The sequence below is a fragment of the Trypanosoma cruzi genome, genomic scaffold, assembly GCF_000209065.1.
Source record: "Trypanosoma cruzi strain CL Brener 1047053516775 genomic scaffold, whole genome shotgun sequence".
In the NCBI taxonomy this organism is placed as follows: Eukaryota; Euglenozoa; class Kinetoplastea; order Trypanosomatida; family Trypanosomatidae; genus Trypanosoma; species Trypanosoma cruzi.
In genome coordinates, this window is record NW_001849560.1 from 197168 (window position 1) to 219769 (window position 22602).

At 52.8% G+C, this 22602-nt stretch overlaps 8 protein-coding genes across 8 annotated transcripts, besides 22 other annotated features; 2 read left to right on the forward strand and 6 right to left on the reverse strand.

Moving 5' to 3' along the window:
* Positions 1 to 22602: part of a sequence feature (heterozygous, Esmeraldo-like haplotype) that runs on past both edges of the window.
* Tc00.1047053510533.90 (hypothetical protein, conserved) lies at positions 105 to 3035 on the forward strand (the record flags this gene model as incomplete). The annotated part of the gene is made up of 1 exon (XM_813811.1): positions 105 to 3035. One exon carries the CDS (start codon positions 105 to 107, stop codon positions 3033 to 3035), a length of 2931 nt encoding a protein of 976 aa, XP_818904.1.
* Positions 150 to 166: a microsatellite.
* Positions 167 to 195: a microsatellite.
* Positions 196 to 224: a microsatellite.
* Tc00.1047053510533.100 (hypothetical protein, conserved) lies at positions 3371 to 3862 on the forward strand (the record flags this gene model as incomplete). The annotated part of the gene is made up of 1 exon (XM_813812.1): positions 3371 to 3862. The coding sequence occupies one exon, from the start codon at positions 3371 to 3373 to the stop codon at positions 3860 to 3862; it is 492 nt and encodes a 163-aa protein (XP_818905.1).
* On the reverse strand, positions 4350 to 6746 carry Tc00.1047053510533.110 (hypothetical protein, conserved; the record flags this gene model as incomplete). The annotated part of the gene is made up of 1 exon (XM_813813.1): positions 4350 to 6746. One exon carries the CDS (start codon positions 6744 to 6746, stop codon positions 4350 to 4352), a length of 2397 nt encoding a protein of 798 aa, XP_818906.1.
* Positions 6845 to 6875: a sequence feature (A-rich).
* Tc00.1047053510533.120 (translation initiation factor IF-2, putative) lies at positions 7264 to 9600 on the reverse strand (the record flags this gene model as incomplete). The annotated part of the gene is made up of 1 exon (XM_813814.1): positions 7264 to 9600. The coding sequence occupies one exon, from the start codon at positions 9598 to 9600 to the stop codon at positions 7264 to 7266; it is 2337 nt and encodes a 778-aa protein (XP_818907.1).
* Positions 9706 to 9741: a sequence feature (CT-rich).
* Positions 10652 to 10672: a sequence feature (AT_rich).
* Positions 10729 to 10831: a sequence feature (CT-rich).
* Positions 11129 to 11265: a sequence feature (A-rich).
* Positions 11285 to 12385, reverse strand: Tc00.1047053510533.130 (hypothetical protein, conserved; the record flags this gene model as incomplete). Its single annotated transcript, XM_813815.1, has 1 exon — positions 11285 to 12385. One exon carries the CDS (start codon positions 12383 to 12385, stop codon positions 11285 to 11287), a length of 1101 nt encoding a protein of 366 aa, XP_818908.1.
* Positions 12418 to 12445: a sequence feature (AT_rich).
* Positions 12540 to 12562: a microsatellite.
* Positions 12780 to 12820: a microsatellite.
* Positions 12923 to 12942: a microsatellite.
* Positions 12995 to 13023: a microsatellite.
* Positions 13165 to 13195: a microsatellite.
* Tc00.1047053510533.150 (uncharacterized protein) lies at positions 13223 to 17116 on the reverse strand (the record flags this gene model as incomplete). Its single annotated transcript, XM_813816.1, has 1 exon — positions 13223 to 17116. One exon carries the CDS (start codon positions 17114 to 17116, stop codon positions 13223 to 13225), a length of 3894 nt encoding a protein of 1297 aa, XP_818909.1.
* Positions 17179 to 17235: a sequence feature (A-rich).
* Positions 17294 to 17328: a microsatellite.
* Positions 17476 to 17524: a microsatellite.
* On the reverse strand, positions 17630 to 20074 carry Tc00.1047053510533.160 (hypothetical protein, conserved; the record flags this gene model as incomplete). The annotated part of the gene is made up of 1 exon (XM_813817.1): positions 17630 to 20074. The coding sequence occupies one exon, from the start codon at positions 20072 to 20074 to the stop codon at positions 17630 to 17632; it is 2445 nt and encodes an 814-aa protein (XP_818910.1).
* Positions 18281 to 18336: a microsatellite.
* Positions 20179 to 20205: a microsatellite.
* Positions 20812 to 20853: a sequence feature (AT_rich).
* Positions 20895 to 20920: a microsatellite.
* Positions 21079 to 22593, reverse strand: Tc00.1047053510533.170 (hypothetical protein, conserved; the record flags this gene model as incomplete). Its single annotated transcript, XM_813818.1, has 1 exon — positions 21079 to 22593. One exon carries the CDS (start codon positions 22591 to 22593, stop codon positions 21079 to 21081), a length of 1515 nt encoding a protein of 504 aa, XP_818911.1.

Below are 22602 nucleotides of genomic sequence, written 5' to 3' on the forward strand. Positions count from 1 at the left end.
TTATTATTAGGCATAATTTGGTTACGGCCTCGTAACTTGGAATACATAACATTTATTTCCATTTACATATTCTCGCATTGTGAGCATAGAATTTTACTCACTACATGCACATGTACATTTGCATGTGTAGCCGAAAGGGGAAGCATCCATTTTTTTTTTCTCTGTTTTATTATTATTATCATTATTATTATTATTTGTTTTCTTTTTTTTTTTTTTTTTTTTTTATTATTTGCATGGAGAAAAGGGTTGTTTTTTTTTACTGCGTAATGATGACACCACGAGTCGCAAGTGAAGACTGCGGGGAAAAGTTGCGCATCGCCATCCTTCGAGTCCGACTGCTGCTTGCATTGCACGGGCGGGTGAGCGGTGATGATAATCCCGGGCAGGAGAGTGCAATGCACGCGGGATCCGTAACCCCGTCACCGCCACGGCAGCGCACCGTGTGGGCGCACAGCGACTCCCTCCACTCGGTGGATCTCGAGGAGGGGAGCAGTGACAGGTGTCAGCTGGATGCGAGACGGACGCGGGAACAAGCACATGAGGATCATTCTCAGGAAGTGAAGGAGGAAGAGAAAGGGACATCCATCACCGCACAGGCCTTGCCGCTTCCGCCGCTGCGCTGGCAGCTCCCAACGCTGCGGCAGCGACAGGAGGCGGTGGAGAAGCGACGGGAGAGGCGACAGAAACGGACGGACCGCGGTCAGAAGCGGGGTTGGTTCGCAACTAATCCTGTCGCCGCTGCCGCCGTCGCCGTGTGCGGTGACATCGACGACGCCAATGACGACCACCAGGATGAAGAAAATGATCGTCATGCACGAACGAGTAGTTCCTCCGCGTTCACCTTGACGGGTGACCGCAGTGACAGGAGCAGTTCAAAGGACACATATGCGGCCTCCCATGCCTCTACGGACGATGTCTACATTCATGAACTGGCGCGTGGGCATGAATCGACCCTTAACGCTTCCAGTAATTTTCATCGCCGCTGGGGTTCTGCCTCACTTGGCCAGGGTGGAACAAATGCGAACAGTTTAGCAACGCATTTGCGACATCACTCGGCTCTTCTGGCTGTCGCAGGTGTCCACAGTGAGAGCACGGCGGTCACGGCACAGTTGGAGTTTGACAGAATTGGTGCAGGCGAAGAGGCACCATATGCGTCGTACCTTTTCTCCCCTGAGGCGCGTATTGTGGACCTGAGCATGTTGCCGCTAGCTGCCGAAAGAAAACATGAGGGTGGCGAGAAGAAGGCTACAGCGGATGGGAGTCGGAGCGGTAATGATTCGTGGCCCTTGCCGGCCCCGCGGAACACCGAGCTGGTCGCTTCTGCCCCTGAGAAAGATGGATGCACGCGGGTGTGTTTCTCCCCAGAAGGGGACTGCTACATTGTAGGCACAGAATGCGGCAAACTGTGGTTCGTGCAGGTGAGCGTCAAGGCCGGCCATATCGTCAGCACCACGGCGGCGAGTCCGCTTCCGCTTCACGGTCACAGCGGCGCCGTGACGGACATTGCCTTTGACGATGTGGGCACGTGTTTTGCCTCATCGGGGGCTGATGCCTGTGTCATACTGTGGAATCAGCGAACGCCATCCAAAGTCCGTCGCATCAACACCGACGGTGGTGTGCCGGTCGCGGTGCGGTTTATGCCCAAGAATAATAACTATCTCCTTGTCTCCCTCCCGAGGCATCACCTGCTTCGTCTTTACAACAGCTCCACAGGGTTTCCGGTGACGCGCAAGGGGCAACTCATACGCGTGGAAGCAACAGCGCTGGTAATGGAGCCATGCACCTATCCGTTTCTCTTCCTGGGAGACGCGCATGGAGCCATCACCGTGTGGCGATACCGTGTGAGTAGAGTGGACGACATCGCATGCCCCTCCGTCGTGAAGGATGTGAATGAAGCGATAAAAAGATCGCAGCCAACAACGTTGCCACAATCATTGCTGCCGCAAGTGCCGCACCTCTCCACGCCATCATCATTACACAGCGCGGCGACGGCGGCAGGACAATTCGCCGTCGAATCGCACCTCGAACATGAGAAGCGGGGAGAGTTCATGCCATCTACAATAACGGAAGGTCAGTCACAATTTGAGAAGGTGGCAGGGTGCGTTGTAGAGAAAGGGACACCTGTGGCTTCTTTGGTGGCGAGTTCCATGAATCACCAACAGTTTCATTGCCTTTTACGCGCCCAACGCATGGGTCAAGAAGCCCATGAGAGAAGCACGGTTAAAAAGTGGGCGGCAGCAGCACTTGGAGGCGGGTGGAAACGCAATGAAGGAAACATGGTATCTAACAAAAAGGATGGTAAAATCTCAACCAGATCGGCGTACGCTGTTATGTTACTCGCCTCATTTCCACGGGATCGATTGGTAGTACTCTCTGTTCAGCCAAGCAAATCTACTCCTCATGAATACAAGTTGGTTCCCATGCTAGTCATCATGGGCGCATGTCGTATCCGTCAAATGTCGGTGGGCACTTCGTTTTGTGTGGACAACACGCGCTGCCCTACAATATCGTGTACCTGTGAAGAAGGATTCGTTCAAATTATTGCCTGCACCCCGGCACGCCTGCCGGCCCAGAAGGATGAGAACGTAAAGAAAAGCTGTCTCACGGGCCAAAAACCGGTTCAGTGGAGTGTCATGGCGACTCTGCCGGTGCCGTGCGGTGGCATCCCACGCAGCTTGGCGTGGTCACCCGATATGGGACTTCTTGTAGCAGTGACGGAAGAAGGCATCCTGTATGAGTGGCGGCGCGTGCGTCTTCATCTTGGCGTTCCTCATCCCGGCTATTATCGCAGCGGCGGCGGCGGCGGCGAGGAGCACTGTCGGGATGATGACGACTCCACCGGTGGCCCCCGCGCGCTTCACGAGGCGGACGAATGGCGTATTTGTTTGCAGCGGGAAAAAGAACGACAAATGCGCCGCTACCGAGCCCAGAGGGGAACCGCTGACTCCGACGATGGCTCGCTAAGTGGCTTGGACGACTTGTGGGCGAGGAGCGGGGACTCCATGAGCCGTAGCCCGGAGCAATCGTCACGTTAGATGGGAAACGGGAAAGGGTAGAAAAGTGAGGGTGAAAAAAACGACTCCGCTCCGTCTTATAGGCGACGCGTGCGTTCGTCTATTGGTTTGGTCTTCGTCATTTTGTTGCGTTCTCTGTTCTTTATTTCCCTCCTTATTTTTTCTTTTCTTTTTTGCTTCGCCGCACGCGCGGGGAGAGTGGCGTCTGTGACGCGCGAACGCGAGTAGTTTTTTTGTTGTTGTTATTTTTTTTTTTATCGCAGAAGCCAAGGAGGCATCGTGTGGAGAGCCCGTGCCGGCGCACAAGGGAGGAGCGAAAGGAAGATCCGGCGGAGTAACAGCGGGGGAAGGAAGAAATGTTCGGGACAACGCGCGTGTGGCGCAACACGTTCCTCACAAAATCGGTGGCGACGCCGCCGATTTCAGTGATACGCACCGGGCCAAAGTGGTGGGCAGATCCGGAGCGCATGGTGCGGCAAAAGCTCATGTATTTCACCCTCGGGGTCGATCAACTTCCGTTGCGTCGCACGGCGGTGATTCAGAAAGACCTGCACCGCTTCCACATGTGCAAGCCACCGCCGCGCATAGGCGACACGACCGGCTACAAGCGGTCCCGCGCAGCGCAGTTGACGACGTGGTACCGCCGCATCCAGTACCAGGAGTACCATCTGCAGCACCTTTTTACGCGGCATGTGTGGGGTTTGGTGCGCGCGTACCCGGGAAACACGACGAAGATACAAGGGAAGGCCGATGACGGCTACGTTGGGTACGACAGCGTGCCTTATCACCGCTACAACCGCACCCCGCTGCCTTTCCCAGCCCGCGAGATTTACGGGAGGAGGGAATAAACGGAAGGAAGAAAGAGGAAAGAAGAGAAGAAATTACCACCGGCGCCCGTGGCGAACGAATCGGCAAACCGCACGAGCGCGTTTCTTTTTGACCAATGTGTTTTCCCGCCCCCATTCGTCTTGTGGACTCTAATTTTTTCTGGGTTGCTTTTCTTTTTCTTCTTTCCCTTACGTTTTCAAGGGCAAGCGCCACCGCTAGCTTTCTTCTGCTTTGCGCCGCCCCGGATGCGCGGGCCGCGGCGGCAGCGGGCTAAGTGCCAAAAAAAAAAAAAAAAGGGCGAAAAAAAGGGGACGGTTTGGCTGCAGGCCAGGGAGAAAAACCGACAGCAACGAAGCACCGCGCGGGCGCCGAAAAAAGAAAGAAAAGGGCAATCGAAGAAAACTCTCTTTTTCCTTTACTCTCTCTCGTTTTTCCGCGGTCTTTGTTTTTTTCTTCCCGGCGACGGGCCTTTGGAACAAACGCGTTTCACGGGCCCGCTTCCGTCGATTACTTTTGGCCCTCTTTTGTGAGATAAATCATTTTGGATTCCGGGCTTTCCTGCACGCGGAACTCGTCGCGGTTGGCCTCCACGAGTTTCAAGACGCCGCCGTAGTGCCGGTTCGCGGCCTGTTGGACGGCGAGAGACGCCCAGAGCAGCAGCCGGGAGGCCTCCACGCCGCCCGCTGGCACCAACACTTTCACCGCCTCAACCGCCTCCTCCCGGGAGAGAACGTCGTTCTCCTCAAACACCGCCTCGTCATCCGCTTCCCCTTCTTCACCCAAATCCTGCCGCCGCCGCTGCTCCAGCGAAAGGCCTGGCGAGGACGGCGTTTCCGAGAAGACCTCCTCCCTTTTCTCGCGCGCAGAATCTCCGGCGAACACCTCCGCCGATAGTCGGGTGGACTTCTTCACTTTGCGCATTAAAAAGACGCCCGGCGAAGTTTCTTTACACACAAAAAGGCTCGGGAAGAGTTGCAACAGAGTGACGATACGCGGTGGCAGAACGGCCCGCATCGCCGGGCTAGCGCACTGCAAAAAAAAAGCCGCCGTGCACGGCTCGTCGTCCGGGGCCAGATAATGAAACACCACCGCCAGGTCACGTGGAGTCAGGTAGGGGTTTTCTTCACGAATCGGAACGCGGGTCGCCATGTCTTCCGGAGACGGCTCGGATTCGCGCAAAGAGAGGGGATCGGAAAGATCCACACGGGAAATAAAGTTCTCTCCGGCACGGAACACCATCGGGTGACGTCGCAGGATTTTCATCATGCCGTCGAATCCACCCACAATTATCTTTTCCTCCTCCGTCAGACGAACATACACATAGTGAGGCCGATCCCAAGTGGAGCAAACGCGTCCCATGAGAACAATGAGGCCCCGTACATCCTCCGGGTGTCGCTCAAAATCCTCTACAAAACCATCGTTCCATCGCACGCTGTCTGCGCCAATGCGTTTCCGTAGGAGAGGGATGTCTGTGTACTTTAGCTGAATGATTTCAAATTGATCAGGATTTCCTTTAGCACAGGCAAGCAATTCGCCAGGGGTCAAATTCTTCTTGGTGTAACGTTGCATAAGAAGTGAAATAGGGACAAAGTAGCCCGGGCAAACACGCGCAACAAATTTTAAAAGGGCATTTGTATGCTGCGACGCTTCCGTCGCTGCTAACACCTCCCCTTCGGCGTTCACAGGAGCCAGACTGTTTGCCTCGCCCTTTGCAATCTTTAACTGTAGACGTTCATGGGCCTCCTCTGGGGTCAGTCCGTGAACCTCCGGGTGCAACAAAATGCTGCGACGAATCTCCGTGGTCCCCGCAAGATTACGGAGTTCAAAGTAAAACGGCTGACGTCGAAACCACTGCAAGGTAGAGGCGATACGAATGTGTCGTTTCTTCACCGCGGCTGGTATGTTGAGGTTACCAAAATTCCCCCAGGCAACGGGTACATATTTCAGTATTTCGTACACATCCTGCCGTGTTGGCACGTTGGTTGCCGCACCCCAGCCGCCGTATGCATTTAGTGCGTGTGCCACTATCGTCTGCGGCTGTGGGGACACAAACCGTGGCGGCTGCGTCTCTCCCGGAAGCCGGGTGCAAATGTACTTCTCATTCAGAACCCAAAACTCCTCCCTCGCACGCGGAGAGCTCAGAATGGCGATAAAATCCACGTACTTGAGGGTGTTCGCGAATCCCCGGAGGGTGGCGTTCGTGAGCGCCTCCCGAATGAACGATGAGTACGCGTCGTTGAGGGCCTTGTAACTTGAACCGCCAGACTCCCTCGTGCCGAGCACCCTCTGACGCAGAAAAGGCAGCATTTCTTCGATCAGATTCATATCCACTTCTTGCTTCTCCACCTTCGCGGGTGACAAGCCTTCTTTTTCCTCAGTCGCATCCCCGGGAAGAAAAAACTTTGCATCCGCGGCAAGTTTCACAAGGCAGATGCCATGCGCATCCTCTTCAAGTTGGATCAGTGTACACGCTCGCACCCAGTCTTCCACCCTCATACTACGCCTAAACATGTCATCACGGCTTAGACTCGGTAGCTGCTCCACAAATGCCTTCAGCGTGACGCCTTCCGAGGGGTATCGTTGCGCAATAAGCATCGCTGCCGCCCGCTCTGCTACGGGACGCGAGTTGAACAGGCTTGTAAACGCTTCGTTTCCCATAGAACTCAGTGCTTGCTGCAGTGGGGATTGAGGCCCTGCCCCTTCCTCTCCTTCCTTCCGCGCACCACGGTGCCCGTCAGCCCCCTGCAGAGCGGAGGATGACTGCCCACGCATTGATGTGAAGAGCGCCACCCGCCTCTGATGCCTGTCACGGGACAGAGGTAGTTTTGGTGCCCTCTGACGTCCCACCCGTGAGGTGCGCGGCCCCGTGAAAGGGGGAAGCGAGATGCACAATCGACGACGCATTGAAATTAAACGCCACAAGTAATCCTCCCTTTTCTTTTACTGTTTTTTTTTTTTTTTATGTGTGTGTGTGTGTGTGAGTTGCTCCCATCACACGCGCCAAGAAAAGAGAAGAAAAAAAAAAAAGAAAAGTGGAGCCGCACGCTCTTGGCGGCGGGAGGGGAAGCGCACACCACACAGCAACTCCTTCAGTGCACTCCAAGTGTTTGCAGCCCCCTCCCCATGTGGCGCCGCACAGGCTGGAGAGAAATTCTTCCCTGCCATCATCATCACTGTATGCCCAAATTGTTCTTTCCCTGCGAATATGATTGATCATGCATGTTCATTGGTTGGTTTGTGCTAAAACACGCAAATGGAATGGGCAACACCACGCAGGTTAATTGGTGGAGAAAAAAAAAAAAGAGAAAAAAGGCCCAAATGTAAAAAAGAACGCACCCAACTCTTTAAGTGAATATTCGTCACTATCAAGTTTTATATTTAGAGGCTCCATTCCCATTACGCCAGCGGTCCACACGGCCAGCTACACGGTGCCGGCCCCGTCCGCATTTCCCCCAGCCTTCTCCTCCTCCATTTGAGCCTGCAACGCCGCCGTCTCCCTCATTATTTTCTCTCGCCGTTCTGCCGCCTCGTATTCCTCCGCAACATCACGTGGCTCCTCGTAAACCTCAAACTGTTGAAGAATATCCCCCAAACGGAACTGAAACTCGTCATGCAGAATGACCCCACACTCCAGACCCATTTCAACAGAAGGCACAATTTCTTTGAAGCGGCGCAGCTCTTTTATTTGACCCTCGTACACCACCGTGCGAGCATCCTCCGTGTCATCCTCATCGCCGGTTGCCTTCTTAGGTGAGTTGTCACCTCCCGTAAGTTTACTCCGCGAAGACTTGCGCAGGACACGGAACGTGAGATGCGAGCCAATGATGCTGCCCTTCGTGACCCGCATCCCACCCGCATTGCCATTCCTTCCAGCCTGTGACGCACGAAAGACCTGTATGCACTCCGCCTCCGCCGTGACACGCGTCTTACTGATTTTTGGAAGCGATTCCACAAGTGTTTCCTTCAGGGCATCGATTCCATGGTAAAGCACGTTGAAGCGGATCACCTTGACGTGATTTGGCACATCTAGCGTGTTTGTGTCCTTGCTCTCGCCGTAGAGAAGAATGCATCCGGGCTGTCCAGAGCTACCAATAAGAGCAATATCGTAATCCTTTAGACCACCAACCTCGGTTACTTTAATCTCCGTTGAGACGCCTTCCAAGCGAGGCAATTCGTATAATGTCTTCATGAGAGCCTGTAGCATGCCAAATGTAGCCGCCTTACACGAAAGCACAAAGGCCTTCGTGCTGTATGTACGCACCAAGTTGTTATCTGGTTTGCGGGCATAAATCATGCCGTGTTGCTCTTGATTCAGCAGCTGTAAATAATCCTCACGTCGGCCCTCCACCTTGTATACATCCTTCATAAAAAGATAGTACTTCTGTGCATGAGATTCACTGCTCACCTGCATGAGCACAACACCAGGTTTGGGATGGACACGAAACCCTTGCATAATGACTGGCATGGAGGGTCCGGCCTCCTGTAAAACATTCCCATTATTATCCATAACCTTTCGCACCACACCGTACGTCATGCCTGCGACCAACACTTGTCCAGGTTTCAATTTTCCACAGCGCACGATGCCCGCCACCTCATTCTTCACATCGCTACTACGTGACTCAATGACGGTCACCTCGCATCTGGATGGTTCCGGGGTACTAATCTCACAGAGCTCCGCCTGCAGGGAGATTGCCTCCAGAAGTTCTGGAATGCCGGTGCCATCTCGCCCGCAGACCGAAACAAACTGCGTGTCCCCGCCGTCCTCCTCCAACTCAACGCCACAATCACGTAACTGCTGTTTGATTGGGTCCACCTTCGGCTGTCGATCAATCTTCGTGCATGCCACGACAAGCGCAATACCGGCATCGCGGGCAAGTCCAATGACTTCTTTCGTCTGTGGCTGCACCCCATCCACGGCAGATACAACAAGGACGATGAGATCATTGGCCGCCACGCCCACCTCCCGCATCGCTGTAAACGCAGCATGTCCGGGAGTATCAATGAAGGTCACAAAATGGCCGTCCGATATTTTTACTTGGAAAGCACCAACATTCTGCGTAATGCCGCCCGCCTCCTCGGAGGCCACATTTGTGTTGCGGAGGTAATCCAGCAACGTCGTCTTGCCGTGATCCACGTGGCCCATAATGGACACAATCGGTGGACGTGGCACGTACTGAATTTTTGCCGCCACGTGCTTGATATCATACTCACGGATGAGCCCTGCGCGGTGCAAATTATTCGCCGTACTAAGCGGATCCCGCAAATTAGTCGCCGTCGTAAAGAACTCACGCAGTGTGTGGTCCTCCAACTGCTTCGCGGGGTCTGGCCCGGGCTTTGGACGTGCCTTTTGCTGCGGTGACTTCTTCATCTTTTCTCGTCTTCGCATAAATTTGGCGCAGCGGGGGTCGTCGCTGCCAACCCACAACGGTCCCGATCGCGTCGGGATGTACACGGCGTCCTTCGCGAACTCATGCCAGTCGTACACCTCCCCCAGGCCCATCTCCCGACGATCGTTTTGGATTGTCGCCTTCACGTAGTGCGCCACCGTGTCGGGGTTAAACCTCCGCATGTTGCCCTCGGACGAGTACCGCGGGTCCACAACGCCCTCATCCCAGTGAAGCCCCGGCTGGCCACGGGAACTCTGCGACTGCCATCGACGCACGGTCGTTTGGGCCATCGCGGAAGCAGCACCGCAGCCACATGACGCACCGATCCACGAGACGGCGAGTTGCCTCACGCCGCTGCTGAGTCGCCACATTCGGATGCAAATCTGTTTTCCCGTTCCGCCCTCTTCCTCCCGCTAAATGCGGCGCAAAAGTGATCACGCACACAACACACAAACAGCAATTAGGGATTTACCCCTTTTCTTTCTTTCTCTCTCTCTCTCTCACTATGTCTCAACCCTGTTCTGCTTTCCCTTGAAGCAAATCCAAAAAAAAAAAAGAAGAGGGGCAGTTCAAAAGAAATGCATTCATTCACGTCCCATACCGTTTTTACCTCCACTCCACTCCCCCCTTCCAATGCAGCCATTTCCTCCGTCCACAGCCACCCCCTTTTTCCGTCTCCCGCTTCCCCCAACATCAATAAGGCCCGAGAAGTTGCAACGCAGCCGCATTGCCCCCCTGTGCATTCCTGCGGTTTCTTTGTGCTTTGTTTTGCTTTGTTAGTTAATCAACATGATGAATGATCCGCTCCTGTGGGGAATAATCGCACTGCCACTGCGGCCACAAACCTCGGCGTCCAGGCAGAGGGAAGAAGTGAAGGGATATGATGGCAGCAGAAACGAACAAAATGTCCCAATCGGCCCAGCAAACATAGTCCTTCACAAACACACAAATATATATAAATATATATGAGTACAGGGGGGGGGGGGAAATAAAAGCCCATGAACAGATTTCGTCAATTCATGACAAACGCACACGCGCCGAGCCCGCTCCTCTCGATATGCATCCCCTACTGCCCACTAGGCCATGGGGTCAAAAAACAAATAGTGGCGGCAAAAAAAGAAAATTTTTTCCTTTCCTTCCTTCCTCGCATCGTTCACATCCCACAAATGACGACCCCTGCTTTCCATTTATTTTTCCATACGTTTCCCTTTCAGGCCTGTCGTGTGCCCCACACCTCCCACTCGTTTCGGTAACTGCACTGCGGTGCGGTAAGAGACAAGCAAAGAGAACGACGGAAAGAAAAACAGACGCAAGAATTTCTGAGCCACAAAAACCACAGAAAGGCACAACAAAAAAGCCCGCAACCACATACTGCATACAAAACAATAATAATAATAGCCAGCAGAGGACAAGAACAATAACAAATATATATATATATATATTGTGGAATAAGGCATAACCCCACCAACGGCAGAAACATGTGCGTCTATTCACATGTACCCCCTTTCCCGCTCTCCCTCGATCCCTCTCGGTGTGCTTTGTTTACGTCTCCCTTTTTCTCCCCTTCCCTTTCCCTCTCTTCTCTCTCACCCGCACATTCTCTATTGGTGGCATTTAAAGGAGGTGCAAGAAGAAATTCCTGCTGGTGTGCGATCCTATTCATCGTCATCGCCTCCTCACATCGCATTGCCTAATTGTTCTTCTTGTCTTCGTGATTGGTTGCTCTTTGATCCGTTGCTTGCAGCGTGTGGGGATGGTTCTCACTCCCAGTATTATTATTTCTTTTCTTTCTTTTTTTCTTTTTCGTTTTTTGCCCTCCCCTTTTTTTGTTTATGCGTCCCTCGCGGTCATGGGATCTCCCTCCACGTCACTGAACCCACATCGGCGCGGGGCTGTGGGAAAACAGAACAAAAAAAAAAAAAAAAAGAAGGGGGGAAAAAAGTAGAGAATGAAAAGCATGAGGAAATAGAAGAAGAAGAAAAAAAAAAAGGAGGAAGAAGGGAAGGGATAATAAAATAAAAAATAAAAATAAAAAACGCTTTTCAACAGACTGTTTTAATAGCCGTTTGTTGTATCCCTGTTGCACTTCTCCGTGTTGAACGGCAGCTGCCACGCCCGCAACTCACCGCCATCTGTCCCCGTCAGCAGCACATCCTTCGCAGCGGACGTCGCGGATGCCATGACAAGTCCCTCATGCAGTTTCACCTGACGAATCGGCTCCGCGGTGGTCAGCGACCACTCAATCGCGGTGGTGTCGTCAGAGACCGTCAAAAGCGTATCGCGACCGACAAACTCCAGACCGCGCACGTAGTCCTGGTGTCCCATAAAGGTGCGGGCGGCATCCCCAAACGCCCCGGTCACAGGATCAATGTCGACGGCAAACACAACCTCCGAGCAGGCGGCGTAGAGCCAAAAGCCCGATTCCGGCCGCGGATGCCCCTCAGGCTGCGCCTCGCTGTGAACCACGGCAATTTGGTTAACAGGATTATCAAATTCCTCAAAGGAGGCTACAAGTCGATCCTCCGTTGTCACCCGCATATCCGCAACGATGTTCCACAGCCGCACCGCACAATCCTCCGATGCCGTAAGCAGCAAGCCCGGGTTAGGGGATAACGCCAGATCGTTTACGGTGCTCGTCGCTGCCCAGAAACGATCCACCATCGTTCCGATAGCAGCCGTGTTTGAAGCATTCGCCCCTCTTCCCTGTTGGTCGTTCCGCTGCGGAACATTCTCCGGCCCAAGTGAGTAAATGTACACCATGCCGTCATCGCAGGCGCTTGCCAGCAGCCAATTACAACCGCCGTTTGTACCGGGCGCGGGAATTCTCAACATTTTATTGATTCCGTCCCCGAAACCGCGAATATTCCCGACCGGCGCGCTCAATTCACGTGCGTCCCAGTAAGCAATCGTGCGGTCATCGGACGCCGTCAGTAACATCCTTTCGTCTTCCTGCAGAAACAGGGCGTGGTTCACAGGACCCTGGTGGTGTGTGAGGCGTGCGATTTCATGGCCAGCTGTGGCCTGACGCCAATCCCACAACGCCGCGGTGTCATCCCCCGATGTGGAGCAGAAGACAGAAACGTGATGAGGGGAAAACTGCAGAGACGTAATAACTTCACTATGTGCCTGGGGAACCGAAAGAAGCATCGTTGTCATAGCCGCTTTCTCTCTCCTTATCCTTGTCTTTGTTTTTTTCTATTTATTTATTATTATTTTGTTTTGCGAAGGGCTCAGTGTACGTATGAACAGATCGCACGTACCTCCTCTTCTTTCCCCGTCGTTGTCTCGCAGGCTCCCCTCTCCCTCAACCCACACACACACACACACACACACGTTTCTTTCCGCCTTCACCCTCGTCAGCCGCGCACCACACTCTCTCCACGCCACTTCCCTCTTTATTTGCGTGTCCGCTCATTCCGTCAGCAACCATAATGCACATAAAGAATAAAAGAAATGAAGAAAAGGAGAACAAGTGAAGTAAAAAAAAAAAAGAACAGCCCATAAGTGACAATAATAACATGCATCCATGCCGACTCATTTCGTACACATACATGTCATGTCATGTCATTGTCATTTCACGTCATGTATGTCTGTTTGTATCTGTGTATCTATGTATACATGACACGCACGGAGACTCACGCACTCACCACAAACGCTCACATCTCCTGAAGCAACAGCAAAAAAAAAAAGAAAACACACACACACACACACACGCCAATACCAAAATTATTTAATTTCTGCAGTGCCGATGAAGCAAACCGTGGCAAAAAAAAAAAAAAAAAAAACAAGAAAAACAGAGAAATAATTGTCTGCTTTTTTGTTTTTGCTTTTCTTTTGCTTTTTTTACATATAAATGTAAATATAAATAGACATTCTAGAAAATACTATTTCCCTCACTCTTTTATTCGACGCACATACACAAATACGCTAAGAACAAAAAAAAAAAAAAGAAAAAAAGAAGAAGAACAAGCGACAGCCCTCCCAGACACAAATTCAAAAGGTGACTGTGACATCTTCCGTAACTCTCAGCTCTTCTGTAAACGCCTCCGCATCATCTACTTCATCAACGATAAGAGTGCTGTTGCCGGGTAGCAAGAACATGTCCTTGCAGCCCTCCCATCCTGTTTTCAGCAGCTCCCTTCGTCGCACATCCATCAGCAGCATGACAACAGCCTCCGGTGGCGCCACCGCCAGCGGGAGAGCGGAATCACGTGCGGTGTCCTGAAGAAGTTTCCAGTGACGCTGTGACAAGACTCCCTCGGAGTGGAAGTATTCGGGGTCTTGCGGTATTTGATACCGTCGCTCGTAGTTCATCACATTCACTTCGTTCTGGGCGAGCGTTGTGTTCTGCAGTGTCAGTTTCCCGTCGCAGTGCGACCAGTGGTAGTTGTCGCCATAACGAACACCGACGGAGCATTTCTGAATGAGAGAATTCGTAATGGACGCTGTGTGTTGTTTCGACGCATAACCCGACTCAACGCCCTGCTGGCAATACTGCACGATGGTGTGAGAAATGACAACCTCACGATGACCCTTGGGATCGGAGGAGAGAGCCACCCCCTCATGCATGCAACCCTCTACAATTGTGTTGTGCACAACCAGGGAGCCACCGTTACCCATCGCACCAGAGTCAATCCCGTCGTCCTTCGTGTGGGCAATGAGACTATCAATGACGCGATGTTTACCACCCGAAAGGTACATGGCGTCATTGTCGTTATCGGCATACGCTGCATCCCATGAGGGAAAGTGCGTCCAGACAGAGCGCCTTGAAGTGAAGGTGCACTGCACACACTCGATCCCCATTTGAGCCCACTGCACCAATGAATCCTCCACTTGCACCTCGGCCTCATTGCCTGCCGCAATGCCTGCGCCCTGCAGCTCCAACAAGAAACTGTGACGGAGATAGACGGAGGCCTTATTTGTAGCTGAGATGGCGGCAGAATGGGAGTGGTGTTTCCCCGTATTTGCCACCCGGATCCCCTTCACGCCTGAGCCGGTGAAAAACGTAAAACTCGCGTATAACGTGGCGGTGGGGCCATCGACGTGGATGGTCCGCCAACTGCTCGCATTCTCCGCCGATTCGCTGGTGACCACAATGGGCGACGCGACGGTGCCGTTGAACCGCAAAAAACCCGTCACGCGCAGCATCGCAGCAGGCCGCATCACAACGACACAACCCGCCGCCACATCGAGAGTCGCTCCTCGAGAAATTTCAAAAGAGCCGGAAATAAAAATGGGGCACTTTGCCGAGCGCAGCGTCAAACCCTCTTCCACCACCGACGCATTTTCAGGGATGCAACGCAGCACCGTCTGTTTCTCAAGCGAACCGCCAAACTTGACGCCCTTCGCGTCCACGAGGCCGTCGGCCAAAGATAACGCTTGAGGTGGAGCCGCAACAGACGCGAGAGGTACCGACTGTTCAATGTCCACATCACTGATACGCAGCCGCGTGGTGGAGCTGTTAGAAGCAAACAACGCTGGACCTCTACCTGTATTTTCCTCCTCATGACGCTGGGCAGGGTAGGAATCGTCTTCAGATTTCTCTGGCACGAAAAAACGTACAGCACTGAAGCCACGTACAATCATCGTCTTCTGCGTTGGGGCATCAAGGCTGAAGATAAGCGTGTTTTTCCTCGACCATCTAAAGACGGAGTTTTCTGAGCCCTGCTCTGGAAAAAGTACCCGAGAAACAAACACACCACGCTTCTCCTTGGAGTCTTGAGGCCACACAGGTGGCATAACGATGCTAAGCGTGGTCCCTGTTTCATGTGTTGTCATTGGGTACAGCATGGGTAATTTCTTATCAAAGGACCACAGCCCAAACTCTGCACTGCCACGCGACGTACTTGGCTCCACCAATGGCATGTCAACAAACCAGAAACCCGGCGCCTCCCATTTCCCACGCCCTTTGGGAGGAGGCAACAGTCCGGCAGATGTGAAGAAAGATGCCACAGCAGACACGCGTGCACAGTACATACCAGCATCAGGGAGTTGATACTCGTCATCTTCTGGAAGATCGACACCCAACGCCGACTGTATCCCTCCAACTAAAAACCCCCATCTTGTGCTGACACGCGATCCCTTGACTTTGACAACAATTGAGAGACGTTTCATCAGTTCGAGATGTGCCTCCCTGTTGTGGATCTCCAGCGCCTTTGCATCTCTATCACTTGTTTGATCGCAATGCGAGACCTCGTTGACAGGGAAATAAGAGGCCAAAGCTCGAAGCAATATTTGTCGTTGTTCCAAAAAGGCCCCAATAATCCACCGCACGCCAGCGTCATATTCGCGTTTTGCCTGATTAAACGTTGCCATCGTTGTCCCTGGGGCACCATAAAGAATTGTTTGCAGCTCGTTCTCTGCCACTTGAACAGATCGACTGAATCGCTCCCTGTCAATTTGCCGCGTCATATTCCATAGCATATCTGTGTATCGATAAATAAAAGCTTCCGAGTCATAAATGCTTTTATCAAGGGTCGTTTCAGCACAATACATGACGGATGCCTTAAACCACACCTTGCGATGGCATGGGTAAAAGACGGTGTCATAGTCCCAGCCCATCACACCCAGATAAATCGGTAACTGGAACCTTGAATTTCCATATTGAAGTGGCTGTAGCACTCCGTAAAAAAACACCTCATCATCGTAATCACCATTCTGAAGTATCGTGTTGATGGCAATCCATGCCATGTATTGTGGTATATCAAGAAATTGCTTTCTAGGATTAACCGTTTTGCCCATGGCCGTCTCACTGTGCAGGCCGTAGTGCCAGGGATCCTTTTCCAGAAGCCGATAACTGGGAAAAAAGGAACTGTTTTTCAAAAAACTCGGCACATGTGATATATCATGTCGTGGCTCACTAAAACTCAAAAAGTTGCGGGACCCTATTTCAACAGCATGCTCCAATTTCCCCGGGGAGGACTTCTTCGCGGCACGCCACATTTGCCGCCAATATGTGATGCGTGTGGTGTGCTCCATTACACTCTCGTACTCACGTCTTTGCAGAGCGGCAGGGGAACCATGACTCACGGAATCAATTAATTCCCTCAGAGACTCATTCGCCAACTCCTCAAAGGCGGAAAAGGCCTCCTTCATTCGCCGCCATATCGCCGGGGCGGGCGGCTCAATGGCCAAATAAACACCAAGGGTCCGCCCCACATGCAAACCATCGCGCACAGAAACACCAGCAACAGACGGTGCGCATGGGTGATCCAAATGAGACTTCTGCGAAGGCGGATAGCAGCGTAGTTCCACCAGTTGCGCATATGAAAAAATCAAATCTAAATGTTGCAGCAGATCGACGGAAGTGCGGTAGGCGATGCGGTGGACGTCCTCCCATAGGGAGAGCAATATAAATTCCTTCAATGCCACCGTCGTATTTCTTTTGAATGGGTTGGGTGACAATGCAGGGTTAGGCGTCACAAAAAAAATGGGCGAGTCACTGCGAATGTACAACGATCGCCGTTTGGTGCGCCGGAGCTTCAGGGAGCTTTTCCCATACAGTGTGGCCGACACCGTTGCCTTCTGCAGCACGGCAGGAAGTGGCACCGTCGTGGCAGCGGAAGGGCGAACAGCCACGCGCTCCACCCACATCTCCGCTGGGAATTCAAGCCGATCGCTGGAGGTGCGCCACGCCGTGGCCATGGCGCTACTCATGACGAAGCTGACACGCGTAAAAAATTCATTCGTAGAATAGTGTGGGATCTCCCTCTCGGTCAGTTCCTTCTCAAAAGTCCTCTTCTCGTTCGCAGCGAGGAGCAACAGGAGGAAAACGCCGATAACTAAGAGACACAATGAAAAGAAAAGAAAACGGAGCACTATTCGTATTCTTCGCTTTCGTGTCCCGCCAAACTCCCGCCTCCAGCGACGGGGGTTCGGTATTGCCATCACCAAATCTCCTTACAAAGCGTGAGCAGGCTATCAAAAACTCTAGCAAAAACTGAATGCGCAAAGAGAATAAAAGAATAAAAGAAAAGAACCAAAAAAAAATATAAGAAAAATGAAAATGGCCAAAACAAATCTTCACGGCCTCTTCATGCATGAAACAATTGCATGCCAATTCAATTTATTTCTCTTTTTTTTTTTTTTTTCTTTTCTTTGTTCCCTTTTCTTCCATTCCCTCTCTCTCTCTCTGTTTGTTTGTCTGTGTGGGGAGGTTTGTTGGGTGGTGGCAGTTTTTCTTTCTTTCCTTTTCCCTCGTGTTTTTGTACGGACGCAGAAGTCATTGAAGTACAAACCGCAAAAAAAATAATAATAATAATAAATAAATAAATAAATAATAATAACAAAAATAATTTAAAAAATCTGTTAACGTCAGTGGGGAGCCCCCACATCCTCCTGTTTTGTGTTTTTGTTTTGATTGTCGTTGTTTTTGTTGTTTTGAGAGGCATTGAGGTCCTTTCAAATCTCCGCATCCTCCAGCAACAACAGGAAAAGCCCCCGCAGCTCCTCTCCACAAGCTCGTGCTTTTGTAAGGTGCAATGAAAGGCTGTTTAATTGACGCACCACACGCCGCCAGCGACTCTTGCGAGAGTCACCCTCTACCACGGCGGAGAGCGTGCCATAATGCCTCATGCATCGCTGCTGACAGTGGCAAAGTGGGGGAGAGTCATGTGCGAATGGAAGAGGCTTGTGGGACCCCAACGGGGTGGATGTCAACTGCTTATCCATCTTTTGTTCCAAGGGGATGACCTTCCGATTCGGCGGTGTGGATGCTGCCGTTGCCGCCGGTACGGCATACGCGGAGGAATCAGGCCCAGATCCTGTGTCCATGTTTATTTCCTCATGTTCTTCCCGATGTTGATTGGAGGCAGTCTCGGCCAAGTGGTAATCACTCATGGGAGTGACACACGCGGACGGGAAGCAACAAGTCGCTGCCTCTGCTGCTGCTCCATCGGATGTGTGGTCCACTTCGGGAGAATCATGTGCGGATTTTTGCTGAGACTTCTGAGGTGATGGCAAAACAGGAGCCTGGATGAATGACTCGTGCTGCGATGGGTAAGAGAGCTTCATGTTCGGTGGAGCATTTGCAGGTGGGGAAACGACAACATTAGCAGCAGCAGCAGCAGCAGCGACAGCAACAGCAGCGGCAGCGGCAGCGGCATCAGGAGGCGGTGTCGATGCCCCGTCGTCTTCACCAGCCACTGGATGCAATTTCTGTGGGGCCGTTGTGGACTCCGCCTTGGCTGCTTTAGTTTGCTCTTTTGAGATCACTTCAATTCCCCCACCACGCCTTTTTGCCGTGACTTTGCGCTGCTGCTTCCCCGTTGTTCCCTTCTTCGGTGGCGGACGTGGCGTTTTCGTCCTTCCAGCACCACGGCCTCTTCTCTTAGGCGGAATCAGCTCTTCCAGCTCCCCCAAAATCTTTTTTACCTCTGGAAAAAGAGGCAGGTGGGCTGCATTCTCTGGTGCAGTCATGAGATCGGCAAAGTTGTACGCCGCCTCCGCAGTCACGTTGGGATCTGTTGCGTCGCGCTTAACTGCAGTGGCGGCGCCGCGATGCACGGAGACCACGTCCGAACGCGTAGAGTGTGGCAATTCCCCTGCACGTGATGGAGTGACAGCATTGGGTGTTTCTATCGGCTGATCGGGCGAAGCGCCAGAATCTGGCGGTTCCACGAGTGGCACTCGTGTCGTTGTTCGCGTTGCTGCATCTGCGTCACCCATTGTGGCACCTGCAGGCAGTGAGAACAACGTCGGGGATTTCTCCTTCCTGGCTCGCTTTGGCATCGTTCCCGCCTCTTCCTCCCCATCAATCCCTAAATGGGGCGGTCGTCGACGAGTCGCGGCACTTCGTTGTGTATTTCCTTTCCCTCGCAGCTGCCGAGGCATGCGCAGGTTGGTCGATGACAACGATGGTGGCGGCGGTGTATTTGGCATCACCGCCTCACTGCTGCCGCCGCGAGCCGGGGCTCCACGGTCTCGCCTCCGTGCCGTGAAAGTTGCCAAGAGAGGGCTGCTTTGGGAGGAAATGCCACGCGTCAATTGCACCGCGGAAGTGTCCGCCGCCGCGCCAAGAGCCTCCAAACAATGCGAAAGACGGTCCTCCTCCCCTTTCTCCCCCCGCTCCTCACTGACGACGGCAGCAGAAACCACAGACGCAGCCGTTTCAGTGACAGGAGCAACGTCCACATGCTTCTTCTTCCTGCTCGCGTTGCTTTTATCCCCCGCTGATTCCACGGAGTCCGCACCCACGCCTAGCGAGGGGTTGCGCTGCGTCGTTGGAGCGGTCGATTGGGACCGCCACACCGCGGAGACGTTCTCGCTGGAGTCATCCATACCACCGTCCCTGTCGTTATCCTCTTGGCTGCCCCCGCTGAGGTTGGCGTTATCACCATCAACATCAGACGGTGTTTCTGTTGACGCCACCGAGTCTGCCTCAGGGTTGGGTGGAAAATAACTCAACGGCAGCGGCTCGGTTGTACTGACACGCGACGCGGAACGCGCCCGTCGGCTTGCCGCCACCATCGGCGCGACGGACTGCAAGAAATGCACCATGTCGTCCTCGTGCAGCTGCTCTATGAGCGTGCACGGTCTGTTCATGTCCTCCCGGGTGAGGATCTCCCCGCCATCCAGCTCGGAGGCGAATCGGTTGGCCTCGGCCCAGCGCCACACAATCAAGCGTGGGAGCTCAATTCGCATCAGCTGCTGCTGCCGCACCACGCGAAAGTGGAGGAGAACATCGTAGTCAATCCGAAGTGGAGTTGTCGTTTCTCCCACGGCGTCTTGTGCCACAAGCTCAGCGTAGTTTTCGTAGAAGCACAAATCACCGCCGGCAAACTGAGCAGCGGAGACGATGCAGCGGAGCAAAGTGTAGCGGGCGATAGACTGCGAGACACACGTCATGTCTCGTTATGTAAACTCACCACTCCTTCTCAGTTCTGTGCCCTTTTCTGGATGCTGTCAGTGTTTGCTCCACGTCTCCGTGTTGCAGGCAAAGACACAGACACAAAAAGGAAAAAAAAAGAAAAAAAAAACATTGGCATCTGATCGAAGCATCGCAGCAGCCTCTTGCTGTCAAGTTTTGTTCCCGACATCACTCCACACGGTGTCTTCAGCGCAGGGGAGGCCGTAGCCACAGGGCTCTATTCATCACCCCAACGACACATCCGTCCAGGGGCTGGCAATAGTCACTTCCTTTACTACCGTGGAGTGGGGCCCTGTGTTTTTCCTTTTGTTTTCTTTTGCTACACCGTAAACACAGCGAATCCAGCACCCGCAGTAGGCTCGTGGTGCTACGGCGTGCACCCGTAACTTCCAACGCGACGGAAAAGGGTTTGAGCGGCTCCCATCACTTCCGGCAATGTAACAAATCGCAAATCAGCGGTATGTATCCGCAACTGTCTGCTGACACTTCAGAAAACATATACGACAAAAAAAGAGCCCCTCGTGCTCCCTTTGTGAGTGCGCGTCATCCTAGCTGAAACCAAGCACCACAGAAGAGACAATTAAAACAGAAGGCAAAAGGCAACTAAATAAACAACAAGCAGTCTGACCCCCTCCCCCCAAGAAAGAAGTTTGAGTCGAAGCAGAAGAATATCAGGAAACGTCAAGACAACATTTAAACAACATGATGAAACAGCATATAAAGAAATTATTTTTAAAAAAGAAGAAAAAAAAAAAAACAGAATAAAAGTCCTCTCCAATGTTGTTTGTATTTGTGACCCACACACACACACACACACGCACACAACAAACATGCCTCCTCTCAAAGGTATATCGTGTGGGAGAAAAAAAGAAAGAGGGGTAACAAAAAGAATTCCATTTACATATGAATCGTGTATCACACACATTTCATTCACTATATAAGTCCCATTCACTCATTCTCTTCCCTTTTCGCATGACAGTTTTCAAGCATTCCCATCACTCAGATGCATTTTATCTCCTTCCGTGGACCCGATTTCATTCTTCAGATCCTCCTGCTGCTCACCCTCATGCTCTTGGGCAGCATCCTGCTTATAATGCTCTTGCTCCTGAGTGTCCTGCTCTTCTTCTTCCTGTCGGAATTCATCATGCTGTTTGGCATCTGGTTCAGGTTGCTCTTGGCTCAAGGATGCATACATGACGGTCTGTAGGACTGGTGACGGGGCACTTTCGTCCACCCGCGCCTCGGAAGCCCCTCTGCAGGTCACTTCTTCAGGGGATTCCGTCAGGGAACGCGGTGTCTCAGGGACTGAGAGCCCCTGCGAAGGGTGCGGCGCAAGGGAAGGCTCGTTGGTTTGACAAGGCGCTAATGTTGGGTCTTGCAAGGGTGTGTTCTGCAATGCGTGACGCTCCACCGTTGAGCACTCATCGTCTCTGGGCGCAGAGCCGCCCTCCAACTCGACAGGCAAATGCACGGGTGTGCCCTGCAACGCCAATTCGGGGTTCGCACTTTTTTTATCGGATACATCGGTGTCTCCAGGCGTCACGAAGCATCCAGCACTGTCCGGGGATAGGGTGGACTCTGGTTGCGGCGACTTTCTAGCCTCCAAGGATGTGGCCGCACGGGCGGAAGCCGCAACAGCGGCCGCGATGGCACGTCGCATGGCCTCAGACTCCAACGGAGCGATGATGCGAAGTGAAAGATTTATTGCGGGCCTGTCGCCATTGTCCACCATTGTCTCCTCACGACCGGCGCCGCCCTGGGCTCCCTTGAAGGGAGGCGTCGGAAGCCGCATCGACGACATGACATTCTCCCGCTGCTGTGGATCCTTCCAGAAGTTTGCCGGCACGTCGGCCAGGGAGCGGGGTTGGCCCTGCACAAATGTTGCGGGTATTTTCGCCTCCGCGGCCACGCTCGGCGCGACCACCGGCTCCACCGCCCAGAGCGACGACTGCGGCACACGCACACCACCCAGAACGGCCTGCATTGGCAGCACAGGCATCACCTCGCGCAGGTGTTCAGCCCACAGCCGCCGGTCCCCCTCGCGGCAGTACAGCCACTCCTCCGCGAGACTTTCCCTCACACTGCCTTTTCCGCGGTTGCTGTTGGAAGAAATGGGGCGTCCATCCATACGGCCCTTCACTCCAGAATTCAAGACACTGGTCGTATCCGCTAAACGAGTTACTGTAGCAGTATTCTCTGCTTCTGCTGCTGCTGCAGTATTATTGTCGGTGGTGGTGGTATCCTCCCCGCTGCCATAAACCAGCCCGTCTGCAAAGACAAATGTACCTGACACATTGCGTCCATTCTCCCACACGCCACGGTATTGTCCCCCGCCTCTCTCTGCGGTAAAAAATAATGTCCCGTGGCCATGCATGCGGCCATCATTGAATGCACCGACATAAGTATCGCCATTAGCAAAGGTGTATATCCCTTGTTCGTGAAAACGCTTCCCGTCAGGGGTCCTCTCCCCTTGATAGCTGCAGCTCGTATAGAACATAGAATTCTG